We start from the raw sequence: 13,870 nt of genomic DNA, 5'->3' as shown, positions 1-13,870 counted from the left end.
TGACATACTGATTGGCTGATTAGCCTGACCCTTGGGGTAAATGACCTGTTGTTTGCACATGTACTATTTGAGATAAATACATGTGGGGACTGCTGATGATTCTGAAGAAATTGACTGATGAACAGGGAGTTCTGTTATTTTCAATCATTTGTTTCAGCTTGTTTTCTGTCTCGTGCCCTTGTCAGTCTGAGTTGGTCAGTCTTTTAGTCACATATACACGGCACAGAATTAGTGTATCCGTGGGGTTAAATACCACGAGCTTGTTACGCCCCTATATAATTTGTGCACGCGACTAAAGTTTGTCAAACTAACGGGAAACTGCGTGCTGTAGTGAAGGCGAAATTCACTTCTAGCAAAAACGTTTAGCTGCTTATAGAGCAACACTTTTATTAAACTATTTTTCTAAATGGCACTATTTCCCAGATGTCTGCTTCACGGTGTCATTTTTCCGGTCAAAAAGATGAATGGACTGCGAGTGATCCCCAAATCCATAACTATACACGAGTACGCTCGCTACAACAGTAATTCTGCAGGTAATTGAGTGCTCTTGTTCTTTTTTCTAATGTATCGACTCCTAAAAGTATTGATGTTAAGTTGTCATGTCCACATTGTATCTTGCAGCATTAACATTTTACTGAGTTTGTGTGGTGGGAACTAGGGCCACGCACTGCTTGAGAGCACTTTCCATGGAACACTTTCCATTTAGGAACTCCGATGCCAATGAGCAAAATATTTGAGCCGTCACAAGCGCTTTTCATTCGGCGTCCACTCATTAAACAGGCCACAATCTGGCTACACTTCGCCTCTGTAGTTAGGTCGGTTGTCCCCAGGTGCTCTCAGTGGGTTGTCTTAAGTTTTTTTTAAGGATTTGTTAAGTCTCCTATTATTGTGTCTGCCTGCGCCTGCATGCGTCTGTGATTGCTTGTTGCCTTGAAATATTGTGAAAATATTCTGTTTACATTTGTTGACCCCGCCCCCCAAGCTGTACAATACAGTTTCTACTACATTCCTGGGATTAATGCTGTGGATAGTTGTAGTGGTACCTTTTTAGTGTGTGGGAATGCCTTAGTTTAATTGTGTTACAGAAAGTGTGGGGAGCACATGCATGTCAGGCCCTTTGGAATTACATCAGTAGATTAGTTTTACTCCAGAGAACATCCAAGTGATGTGTGTGTGTGTGTGTGTGTGTGTGTGTATGTAAGAGTGAAATAGAAACATGCTTAGCAGTATCTATGATTGCTTTGTCTGTGTAATGATTTTTCGTGTTTATTGTAGGTATAAGAGAACGCACCCTTATAGCAGTCAAACCTGATGGAGTCCAGAGGCGTCTCATCGGTCAGATCATCCAGCGCTTTGAGATCCGAGGGTTCCAACTTGTTGGTCTGAAAATGCTGCAGGTAAAAAAAAAAAACGTGCACACCTGAGTGTGGAAAACATGTCCTGCCACATTCTCTCCAACCTGTTTTGTGTCTCTCTCAGGTGTCCGATGAGCTGCTGTCACAGCATTACATGTCCCTGTGCAAGAAATCCTTCTATCCCAGTCTGCTACACTACATGACCTCCGGCCCTGTGGTTGCCATGGTGAGCGATCCTTCACTTGTCTTTCAGCCAATACTGTGTACTCTAGGCTAAAAAAGGTACATTTAATGTTGAGCTTAGGTGGCATGCATTGACATGTCAGTGGAATACAGTGGCATGTTTTGAATGTTATGAAGAGATATTGGTTATCAGCAAATTGCTCACTCCTCACACTTGGGTGCTTGTATAATATGGTACTCTTACTTCTGTTACTACTACTAATAATTACATTTATAGTTACATTTATATAGCACCATACATTCACATACCCAAGGTCACTTTACATTCCACCCAAAAATACATTTGCAATCTCATCTTGTTGAAGACAGTTCAGTACAACAATCTGTGGCAGGTAAACTTGTCTGTCTTTGCTTTGTCATATGCTGCAGCTATGAGCTGTCCCATAATCAAAAAATAAATAATTTTACTAATTGGACCTACCTGAGGAGCAATTGTAGTGCTTGGTACATTCTGATGGTTAAAGAAAGTCCTCTCTAAGTCACCTCTAATAAAACATGGGTCCCTTTCAGACATCACTGGGAAAGGTGAGAACTGATTTATCTTACCACGCTTCAGTTGGCAGTCAGGAGGGACAGTCAATCAGAGCTGCACAGCAGAAACTATGTGGCAAGAATCAAGATAATTGTCAGAATATTTCCTATTCCTACAAACATTATGTGAATGTTACTTCCTATCATGGAATTAGGGAATAACCTTACATTTCACAGTATCTGTTCATCTATTGATTTGATGAATTCAGTCTCTCAGACCGTGTAGCTAAAAGATACAGAATTCAAAACAGACAGTAGGTATAGGCAATACATCTGGGGTGGCTAGACTGTTTTAGCTCACAATAGTTTGTAAACCCTCGATCAAGAATAATTTGGCCTAGTAAATTTTAAACCAGGCCACTTCAATCAGTGACCTATGATGCAGGTGAAAGTTGAAAAGCACTTTCAGTTGACATAATGACATGTGTGAATCACATCAACAACAGACCCGTTTTGTCAGATGATGTGTGGAGACAGAGCAGCTGAGCTAAAAGTGGCATAGGTCTGCCTTGAGGGATGCTTTAACGTGACTCATCTCCTATGTTTGGAGATCCCGTCTTTATTGTCTTCTCGGTCATAAAGAGACAGTTAAAATCTATCAATTTCAACATTCAAGAATTACACCAGCTACAAACTGGTTAAATCACTTTCAATATAAGTTTTGCAAGACATATTAATGACCATACCCCTTTCTTAATCCAATCCAATACGACTAAACAAAATGTGTACAATGGCAGAGTCGGCAATTTTATAAATGAGTTAAATTGGTTACTGTGTCGTGTCCTTTCATTTATACCAAAGTCTTCAAATCAGACTCAGTTTTTGAAAAACCTGATTTTCTGTGGAGCATGTTGTATAAATAAACTATTTTCTGCCTGAGCATAACGATGGCAACTACAACCTAATTAGTCTGATGCCACCAAAACAATAACACTGTCATCAGTCTATGTCAACAATACAATCACACTCTAATTAGTATGCTTGATCAAAAAGCGGAGTGAAGAGCTGGTGGAGAAAGAGCAAACTTACTCTCCAGTTTTCTCTCAAGCAGTGTCAGGAAGCATGAAACATCCAACAAATATTGTAATCTGAGTATAATTGCAAAATAATAGAATGGTGTAAAATTGTCTGGAATGTTGTTCTTTTATTAAAGGAAAACAGTACACTACATAAGTAATGAATTATACAGTTCAGCAATTTCTTTTTTTAAAGGGATTAATGATTTGCAATGGTGCTCTCTCAAAAGCTTAACAAATGGTCACCTCGGACATTTTGGCCTTCCTCGGAACATAACATAACTTCCAGTAGTTGCCACTGCACTACACATGTATTTATTGGAGGTTTGTTACATTACTGAGTGCTTGAATTCACTGCTTGAATCTGTTCATGCATTTGGATGTTTGAGCGTGTCATTTATGTGTGTGTGTAGGTTTGGGAGGGGAATAATGTGGTGAGGTCATCCCGAATGCTGGTTGGAAATACAAACCCAGCTGAGGCTCCTCCCGGAACAATTCGAGGAGACTTCTGCATTCACATCAGCAGGTATGTAAACACACACACACAACTTGCCTGTGTGCAACCAACTTGCCTGTGGCTGTGTCACATTGTGTCTGCCCCATGAGACTGTTAACAGTGGTTTGCATGTGTTTGTTCTAGGAATGTGATCCACGCATCTGACTCGGTTGAGATGGCTCAGAAAGAAATCGCTCTCTGGTTCCAAAGCTCAGAGCTGATTGAATGGGAGTGCTGTGACCATGGCAACTTCTATCAGTTGTGAATGGAAAGGTGATGGACCAAAGCAGAGAGAGAATTCACCTTATTCATGCAGTGGCCATTGTAAACCAAAACGAGGCTATGGGGCACACAAACCATAGGATTGTTGTGTTCTATGCATTCACCAGTAGGTGGCAAGAACGCATTAATGATAGTGTTGGGGAAGTAGTGTTTGCTCGTTACTTCTTTACTTTTAAAGTAAGTAACTTTTTACGTTACTTTTATGTTGCTCGACTTTGGGCAGAACCCAATATCTGTTCCTAAATATGTAGGCCTATATAAAGTTCTGCTATGGAGGACATAAGTATTTATTTTGTGCTCTTTATTATAAAAAATGCCACAAACAGAGCACGAAAACATTGGGCTATTATAGGCTTCAACACCACCACTAAACCCATATGAAACAATATCAAATAGCATAGCCTCGATACATCTTATGGGCATATACAGCAGTACAGTAGTAGACACAAAATACATAAGGGCTTATTTTACAGACTTATATTCTTTTATTAAACTGGCTCCTCTGAAATTGGTGCAAAGCTAGTGCAAATCGTATCAATAGGTTGGCAGTTGTGTTAACGGCAGTGGGCAAAAGTTTCTCACCAGGGCACAGTGTACACCTTACACTCACATTCCTCCACCTAATGGGAATACCGGTACCTCCATCCCTCTAAGGTTAGCGTTGGCTGCTTCTCGCATGATTGCTCTTCATGCTTAAAGCCTCTGTCACATACAGTCCATGGGGAGCTTGTGACTATTGTGCAAGCGCGTAGCTGAGAAAGCAGTGTCGCTCTCAAATCTGTCCCTGGGAAAAGTAACGTTTAGTAGTAGCGTGTTACACTATTTTTTACCCAAAAAGTAGTTATGTTCAATACTTTAACGTGCTACTTTGTAACGCGTTACACACAACACTGATGATGCAGTGTTCAAACATGCTATTCCTGTAGACAACCTTTAGCCCAATTACATGGAAATATAAATCAGGTTTATAGGCCAAGTATACTTGCATATACGAGGAATTTGTGTTCTGCATTTTACCCATCAGGGGGTAGTGTACAACACACCCACATACAGTGTACACCCATTCAAACACACACACCCTCAGAGCAGTGAGCACACATACACACCCGGAGCAGTGGGCAGCCATAATCTTGGCGCCCAGGGAGCAGTTGGGGGTTAGGTGCCTTGCTCAAGGGCACCTCATCCGTGGATGTGGGAGAGTGCTGTTCAATCATTTTTCCTATCACCCTTTGGTCAAAAGTCTGATTCACTAACCAGTAGGCCACAGATGCCCCTACATGCCTGCAGGTTTAAAATGCCTGGTTACATGCCTGGTTTAAAACAGGCGTTTTGAGTTAAGTCTATATTTAGCTTATTGAATAACTTGATGTTAGAGAAGACAAACCATTTTGTGGAATGATGCATCATCGTATGATATTTGCAATGATGTGACTCAAAAACAGTTTCAGGTAGCCTATAAGTGACCTCACGCTCTGTCTGCCACTTGATGTCCGTAGCTCATGCTTTGCATGTGTGACATTCTGAAACGTCCTTAAATTCGGGACCATTATTGCTCGTTTTAATTTGGGACCTTGCAGTCGGAATTGTCGTTTATTTATTCAAAGTCTAAAGACAGTCCAAAGTAGCCTGGAGTATTTGAGGTGTCAGCCAACATCTTGCATCTTGACTTTCTACCCAGATTCAGTGTTGCCAAAGCTCTGCTCACCCTCTGTGGTCCTGCGCTGTGTTGTGTGAGAGGGGGAATGGCCAGCAGCTAGAGTGGCAAAGCCAATGTGTGCTTCTTTTACCAATATATTTAATGATATACTTAGCATTTCTTATCCAAAAAACATCACACTTGGCACTGCACTTAGCAAGACACCTGCCAAGTTTGAAATCAATCGGACGAACGGTTCGACAGATATGCGAATAACACACGAACACAGACAGACAGACGTTCTTGTAATTTATAGATAGATAGTCAGTGTACCCCATCACCTCCTTTTGGTTTACACATTGGCCACCACATGAAAAAGGCGAATAGGTGTACCGGAATGTCAGCACAGTGACACGACTTCTACCTCAAGCATAATCAGCATCCCACTGATGACTGCACATATAATCCTAGCAAACCAGAGTTTTTCAGTGAGAGAATGTTGAAATGAAAGAAAATCCACAATGAGATTGTTTATGGATGATCATATGAAGCCCAAGATTACCATTAAACACCTAATACTGTATTGAAACTGTACATAAAACATACCGCCCTTATAACCTCATAATTATATAATCAATAATGCAGCAAAATGGATAACAGCATCTAATGCAAAGCATGCCATTGGCAATGTAATTGGAACAGTGCAACTGGATTTCTTTTTCATATGAGCTTATCTTAATTACAGTGGAATACCAATACCAAGTATAGTGGGTGTTATTGTATTGTTACCAAATGTATCAGTGTTACAAGAGAATAGATGAATAAACGAATGAATCCAATGCTGGTGAAACCACACTTTAAACTATCATCTATGCAAAATATATGTGGAAGACTACTTAGTTGTTTAAAAGGAAATTATTTGCTATTTATAACCAATTTAGGAAAAACAAAACTTTCAAGTTGCACTTTTTGAAATTGTGTTTTGAAGGTAAGATTATTATAACTGCCGCGCAGCGAAGCGGCGGTCATATAGGTTTAGTCAGAGTTTTTTCTTCCACCCCCCCCCCCCCCCCCCCCCAAATGTGCCATTTTCCGTCAAGGATTGCGGGAAGACCGGGGTGCACGAAACTTGGTGGGCATGTAACCCCACAAGGATAGCATGGAACCATTGTTTTTCGCTTTGATCCGTCGCCCCCCCCCCGCCGGACAGTTTTTTGTGAATATCTCGAGAACTGTAGGGCCTAGGAGGACCATCTTTTTTTGCATGTCAACCCATCCCATAACCACTCATTTCATGTATAGCGCCACCTAGTTAAAAATAAAAAAGCAAAAATGAGATGTTGTAATCGCAGGTATCTCTGACCTGACATGGTCAAAACTGCACGAAATTGAAAGTGTAGGATCATTATGATACCCTCTGAATGCATGCCAAGTTTCATGGACTTTCGTTCATGGGGGGCCATACAATAAATACATTTATGTGTACATTTAGTGACTGTACACCAACAGTTTCTGTGAATATCTTGAGAACTGTAGGGCCTAGGATGAGCAATTTGTTGCGTAGGTTTGCCACCAGGGGCCATGTTAACCAATTCCATATGCACACATGTGCATAAACAGATACACACATGCATTCAAAGTAATCATACGTATGACAAATACACACACAGTAGACATATGTACGCATGCATGCATGCACACACACACATAAACATCAACACGTACACATGCACACAATTCAAGAATTTCTCAGAATTGTAAACAGGCAAGATGGGGGTGGGGTTGTATAAAATGTATTTTACATGTGAAATCTATCAACTAATCATGTTTTGGTACTTGTTGTCTAGCAGATACCAGTGAGAATTGAATGTGCATAATGATAGATAGATAGAATCATATATGCCTTTCACCTTTTGTTTTTAGCCAGCAGCCAGACCAGCAGATACCCTGACATTGCTGAATTACTGAAACTAAGCAGGCTCAGTTAGTACCTGGATAAGAGACCTCCTAGAGTAGGTTCCTTCTGGAAGTGGTGACACTGTACTGCAGGAGATGTTTTCCTGGGCATGAATGTTAAATTGAGGTCCTGACTCACCATGGTTGTTAAAGATCCCATGGCACTTATTGCAAAGAGTAGGTAGGTGCCTGATTTGCTGGCTAAATTCCCAACCTGGTTCATTCAATTTGGCTTTGTAATCATCCTCCCAGTGTGTAATTGGTTAATTCACTCCTTCACTCTCCACCTGAAACTAGTGTGGTGAACATTCTGGCACATAATGGCTGTTGTGCATCACTCAGATGGGTGCTACACATTGGTGGTGCTTAGTAAGATTCCGCCTTTCCTGTGAAGCACTTTGAGTGTCAAGAAAAACATGCACACACACAACACGCACACCCTCACACCTACATACACAAACACACACACAAACACACACAACTAACTAACTTACCTGCAGGCACACACACTCAATAAAGACACACAAAAGTAGTGTCAGTACACATACATCACAAAAACAACCACACACTCAATTACAAACACAAAAAAGGAACAAAGTTAATTTCCTAATGAACACAATTTGACAAACGTGACTTATTTTTGTGGAAAAAATGTGCTGGACTGGGCGGCGGTCATATTTTGTACCGCTCTGCGGTATATCTACAGTAGTTATTGAAGACTTAATGAGTAAACAACATTTCCTCTTTCCACACTGGTTCTCAAAATAAAAGACAAAAAAAAAATGTTGTGGTGTACTGTGATTAGATGAACACACACTGACCCACAAAGCCTTCGTAAGAAGAGGCCATGAAAAGAATGATTGTGCTACCATCTAGTGTCCAAGAGAAACACTTGTCAACAGCACTAACAAACCATATTTGAAAAATGGTAGTCATGGTATGTCATAGAGTATTACATGACAAGTAAAAAGTATGACAGAAGCTCCACATTCATTGTTCTTGTTAAGTGGATCAGGAGTCAAGTTTAAAATGGACATTCTCCTAGGGAAGAGTTCTGATCAGCAGTGGGATCAAACATAAGGTCATCAGGGTCACCGTAACAGAAACAAGCAGATAAATACTCAACAAATGCAAATGATGAGTAAAACGATATATATAAAAAAACAATCAAATCCAACAAATGATTCCAGGCAAAGTGATGGTAGCATTTAGCAACTCCAGCCATTTATACTTGTTTTAGATAACAAGAAAGGCTTTCCCATCTGGCATGCCTTTTTCATAATCTGTTATCATGGAGGTCAAGTCTTTAGACTTGGTGACCGCAAGATGCTTTATCTGTATCTCCATCTGTAATTGTTTGCCTCTATAGAGGCAAGATAGCCATGGGTCCTTTTCCAGGCAAGCTAGTTACAGTTCTTACTCCTAGTTCAGTCCATATTTCCTCCCCAGAACTGTTGACTAAGATTGCTTAAAACTTGACTGACACCTGTGTGCCAGACAGGCGTACTCCAGCGGAAAGGCAAAGTTTGTGACTCACTGTTTTTTTGCACCAGAAAAACTGGTTATACTTATCTTGTATATCTTGTCCAGGACATGGAGATAATCAGCCAGCTCTTTCGGACTGCTGAAGTCACCCACATGAATGAAGGTACCTCTGGAGATTAAGCCTTCATATATTTTCCAAGACAGCCCCGAAACCACTGGCACTGCCCCGGTTTAGAGAATTGTAGAGTTTTTCAGGCAAATATTGTACTGTTTTCTCATCAGAATGTTCTGTGCTCTCCAGTGCAAGGTAGAACTTGCAACTTTTAATTGTTGATGTATGCCTCCACACCCAGCCTATTTTGGGTATGTTGTCCAAATACTAATGTGTGCTGTAAGGTTGTTATAGTACTTCAGTTTTTCAGGACTTTCATCCTGATGGCCGTAATCCAGTCTGCAAACAGATTTGGTCTTTGTTGGTAAAAGGATGCTCTCATCAGTATCTTCAGATTTCAATGCCAACTTTCAATGAAAAACTGTCTGCATATTCTTGGTAGCTAATGGTGTAAAATTACCCTGGAAATCCAGAGTTCTCGCGAGAGCTAAATTTGAATTTGCTCAGTGAGTGACTCTGGCGACGAGTATGATGCTCATTACCTATGCCCATGAAACCGAGCTGCACCAATCACATTGGTGTATCTGATAGGTGGGCCAGAGGCGAGCTAAACGGATGACGACAGCGCTGCAACGTTGATGTCCGGAAACATTGGTCGTAGTGTTATCCAATTGCAAGGAGTGTTATTTTCAAATGCATGCTTGATGCCGCCCCTCAAGTTGGGCCATTTTCATTACTCGTAGCCAGACCCTTAATCTTTGGGATTGGGTCTGGTCCTCCAGGCTAGTGTAAAATGCAAAGAGAATGTGATTATATTCATGTCTCGTAAACCCATATAGCAGCAAAAATGACATAGTTTAGAGATTACACTAGCATTTCTGAATTCAGTATCAAACTGTGCTCATAGACAATGGTTATCAGAGGTTTTCCTGGGCCCATACAATGATTTTCTTTGCAGCTGGTTTTAATGCAGTGCCAATATTGTTTTTCAGCACTATCCCTTGTTTGCAAAGATTTTAAAAAATAATATCTACAGATGATGCCCCTTTTCACCCATAAAACAAGCAAATTGTGTCTTTGATCCTACCCACATTTAACTTCACTTAGGTCATGAAGAACCTGGCCACAACTTCAGAGAATGGCATGCTTAATTGTTACGGACGGTTATGAGGGGGTCCTTGGAAAATGTTCTCCCCCAAAAGGGGTCCTTGGAACCAAAAACATTGAGAACCCCTTCTGTCTAGTACACTCTCTTCACAATTACATGTTAAAAAGCATTATGCGGATCAAACCGAAAATCACTGGTTCCGTGTCATCCTTGTGGGGATACATGCCCACCAAGTTTCGTCCAGCCCGGTCTTTTAGTGTCCAGGAAATCTTTGACAATCAATTTACTGAGGGAAAAAAAATCCGGAAGAAAAGAAGCTGACTAAACCTATGACCACTACGCAGCAGTCATAATATCATGCTTTGATAAATTGGTCAGCCCAGACTTTTCTTGTTGGACCCATGCACTACCCATGTTTGTTAAGCCTAGGGCGGTCCTTATTTTTCAACTTTTGAAAGTTCACGCTCTCACCCCACCAATATGTTTGAATAAATAAAAAAAAATAATTGGGCAAAATGTTATCAATATTTAGAGGTTGCTCAAGACCTTTGAAGTTTAACACATACTGTGCAGTGTGCATATTCAGGATTATTTGCGTATTATGTGATACAGTACATTGTGCTAGCATGTATAATTGTTTAATAATATATGCTTATGGCAGCAATGGACTTATTTGACCATGCAGTCAATGATGATGTGTATTGATTATTGGTGACCACATTATAATGGGAATTCCATATTGTCTATGCAAATTTGCAATGCTGATCTCATCTGCTGATTCTGGTATTTCCCAATAATATGCTGTTGTGAGCAATTAATAGCAACTCCTGTTTTAGTTGTGATATGTCTTTCAAGGCATCAATGTGAATGAAGCACAATAGACAATATACACTGAGACAATGGCTGAAGCAACACGAAGCAAATCCGCTATATGGTTACTTGGATCAGAAGAGACTGAAATAATTGAAACAAAGTTACTCTCCAAGAAGCAGGTTTTATGTTTGTCCCCAACATGCCATAAAACAACTGGAAACACTTCATGACAAGTGGCAGAAGCTGAAGAAAAATGCCAAGAGAACTTCTGAGACTCAGCAGTGCAATGTAGAGGTCTTCATAGACCAGTTGGGAGACCTGTTTGATATCGCACATCAAGATGCACTTATTCCAGAAGATAGACATCCAGAAGATAGAGACTTTCTTCTGGCACAAAGAGAAAAAGGACGTCCCGAGTGTACAACTGTACAATATGATAACACAATTTAAATCTCTCACTTTGGCCTTGGACACTGACTGGATCTGCTCCTTTTATTTTAATTATTTTAATTCTAGTTATTTTAATTCAATGATCAAGATATACATCCCCAACCGCCCACTGCGGTCTTCTGATGAGCGCCTGTTGTGTCGACCAGTCATAAATGCTAGGTCAAATTCAAGACGCTTTTCCTCAGTGGTTCCATGTTGGTGGAATGAGTTGCCCAGTGCTCTCCGTTCCTGTGATAGTTTTGGGTCATTTAAGAGGGGTCTAAAGGCATATCTGTTCAACATGCACTTAGTTCATTAAGCGCTTCTTATGCGTTATGGTTTGTAAAATATTGTTTTATTTCCATTAGGCTGTTGATTAATTTGACATTGTTGTTTACTATTGATATTCTCTTTAATGTAGTCTTACCATGTTATTGTTTTTATATTATTGATTGAATGGACATTATTGTTTATTATTGCTTCCCCCCCCCCCCCCCTCATTTTCATTGTTTATTTCATTAGGCTATTGATTTAATTGACATTGTTTATTATTGCTATTCTTATTATAGTCTGACCAACAAATAATGTTGCATATTATTTTGTTGTGCGTTCTTATATGGTACAATTTCTGCAAAAATGAGCGATTCCGGAAATATTCAAAGAATTGAACATTTCAAAAAACATTTTTTTTACCCCATATAAGGACCACCCTTGCGTTGCCCATGTCGGATCCCTGTAGTACCTATAAAGTACCCATGTTTGTTGAACCCATTTTTAGCCCACGTATACAGGGATTAAAGTGGGGGAAAAAAATCGTTTGACTGAACTTTTTTCAGGCCCTAAGTCATACGTTGTTCAACTCTACCTATAGCACCCCTTTTGAGTTTTCCTGATGAAACAAGTGCAATATGAACCGATTTATTTGACAGAAAGCATGTTGTATCATTTACTTAAAGATTGGTCGACAATGGAGTCACCAGAAAAAAAGGTTTTTATTCGTCTGTGAGGAGTAGCCTACATGTTCGTCTGCTACCAGGCAAATGCCAGTGTCATCGCGTATTTGCAGTCAGCACTGCCCCCTGTCGGTAGAAAATTGCAATATTTAAGGTGGAATCGAAACTTGACTACACCGCATTCTGAATGTGCGGCCAACTTCAGCTTCGTGCAAAAGCAAACCCCTGGCACTTTATTTTTTTACACCATGGCTTGTTAGTTCTCCCCCGTTTCCAACAGCCGCCCATCTCCATTTATTTTTTAACCTTTGACACCTGTGTCTTCCTTTAGCAACAACGCATCCATGACAAGCTAGTGGTCTTGCCAAATAGACGCACACAAATCATGCGCTAATATGCGAGGTTGCGAGGTTCTGGTAGGCCTACTGGTTATGGTTTTGTGCTATACATTAATAATAGCAAAGTTTTAAGTTGACTATTTTAATTGCATGGTTATTTTTTGTCAACATACGCTACAACCTACTGTCGTTAAAAGTTAGGCCTAAGCAAAATAGGCTACAAGGCTGTCTGTGCGTCAAACACGACTGACCCCCTTACTCAACAGTTCGCAATATTTATAGCGGTCATATAGGGATTGTCAAGTCCCCCCCCCCCCCCCCCCCCCCCCGTCATCTACTTCCTGAATTTTGGTCAACGATACCCGGGACACCGAACCACCGGGGAACATGAAATTTGGTGGGTATGTAGCCCCACCAGACTTTTACGGAAAAATTTTGTTTGGTCCCCGGGGGCCACTCCCCCACTGCGCTGGGCCCCCCGAAACCCAAAAAATGCAGTTTTTCCTAAATAACTACCTGAACCGTGGCACCGAGGATGAAGAAATTTGTATGTTCGTGTGTGGATATCTCAATTACAAAATTAAACAATATTTCTATCGGGCGCCTACAATGGACTATAGGCTGGGTGAACTCAGCCTGATCTGCCGGTGATTCCTTTTCGATTTCTTAAAAGATTGAGCTTGGTCTGGCGAAAGCCAGACTAACCATGGACCTCATAGTTCCCGGAAGTTAACAATTAATAACAGCAGTTACAGCAGTATAGACTGTTTGTAGCCAACATTTCAGACTCAGATTTACATTCCTTTGCCTCATCCGAATAATAATAACAGTAATAGTAGGCCATCAATAGCCTAATTATAATAATAAACAATTTATGTATCGACTATGATTTTTCTGCTGCTCAGTCTTTATCAGTTCCTCATCAAATAAATGAAGAGGCTAAAAGCCCAATAAATGTGCCACACTTAATAGCCGAATATAAGATAACCCTTGCCTATCCCATTTCAATTAGGCAGCACTACACCACTAACCTGACCCAAGCCAGATGAATTTTGTTCCGTTTAGCTCCGCCTAGCTTCACTCACATCCATCTGGGACCTCTTCCATTGAGAGTGAT

General features: G+C 40.5%; 1 protein-coding gene across 1 annotated transcript; it reads left to right on the top strand.

Annotated features, from left to right (window-relative positions):
• The first annotated feature begins 115 nt into the window (after positions 1 to 115).
• On the top strand, positions 116 to 5,389 carry nme4 (NME/NM23 nucleoside diphosphate kinase 4). The gene is made up of 5 exons (XM_042085073.1): positions 116 to 533; positions 1,276 to 1,397; positions 1,480 to 1,581; positions 3,559 to 3,671; positions 3,786 to 5,389. Exons 1-5 carry the CDS (start codon positions 407 to 409, stop codon positions 3,904 to 3,906), a joined length of 585 nt encoding a protein of 194 aa, XP_041941007.1. The 5' UTR covers positions 116 to 406; the 3' UTR covers positions 3,907 to 5,389.
• Positions 5,390 to 13,870: the final 8,481 nt, after the last annotated feature.

Source organism: Alosa sapidissima, chromosome 3, assembly GCF_018492685.1.
Source record: "Alosa sapidissima isolate fAloSap1 chromosome 3, fAloSap1.pri, whole genome shotgun sequence".
Lineage (NCBI taxonomy): Eukaryota > Metazoa > Chordata > Actinopteri > Clupeiformes > Clupeidae > Alosa > Alosa sapidissima.
Note: the sequence above shows the minus strand (reverse complement) of the source record. Positions and strands in the feature narration are given on the sequence as shown.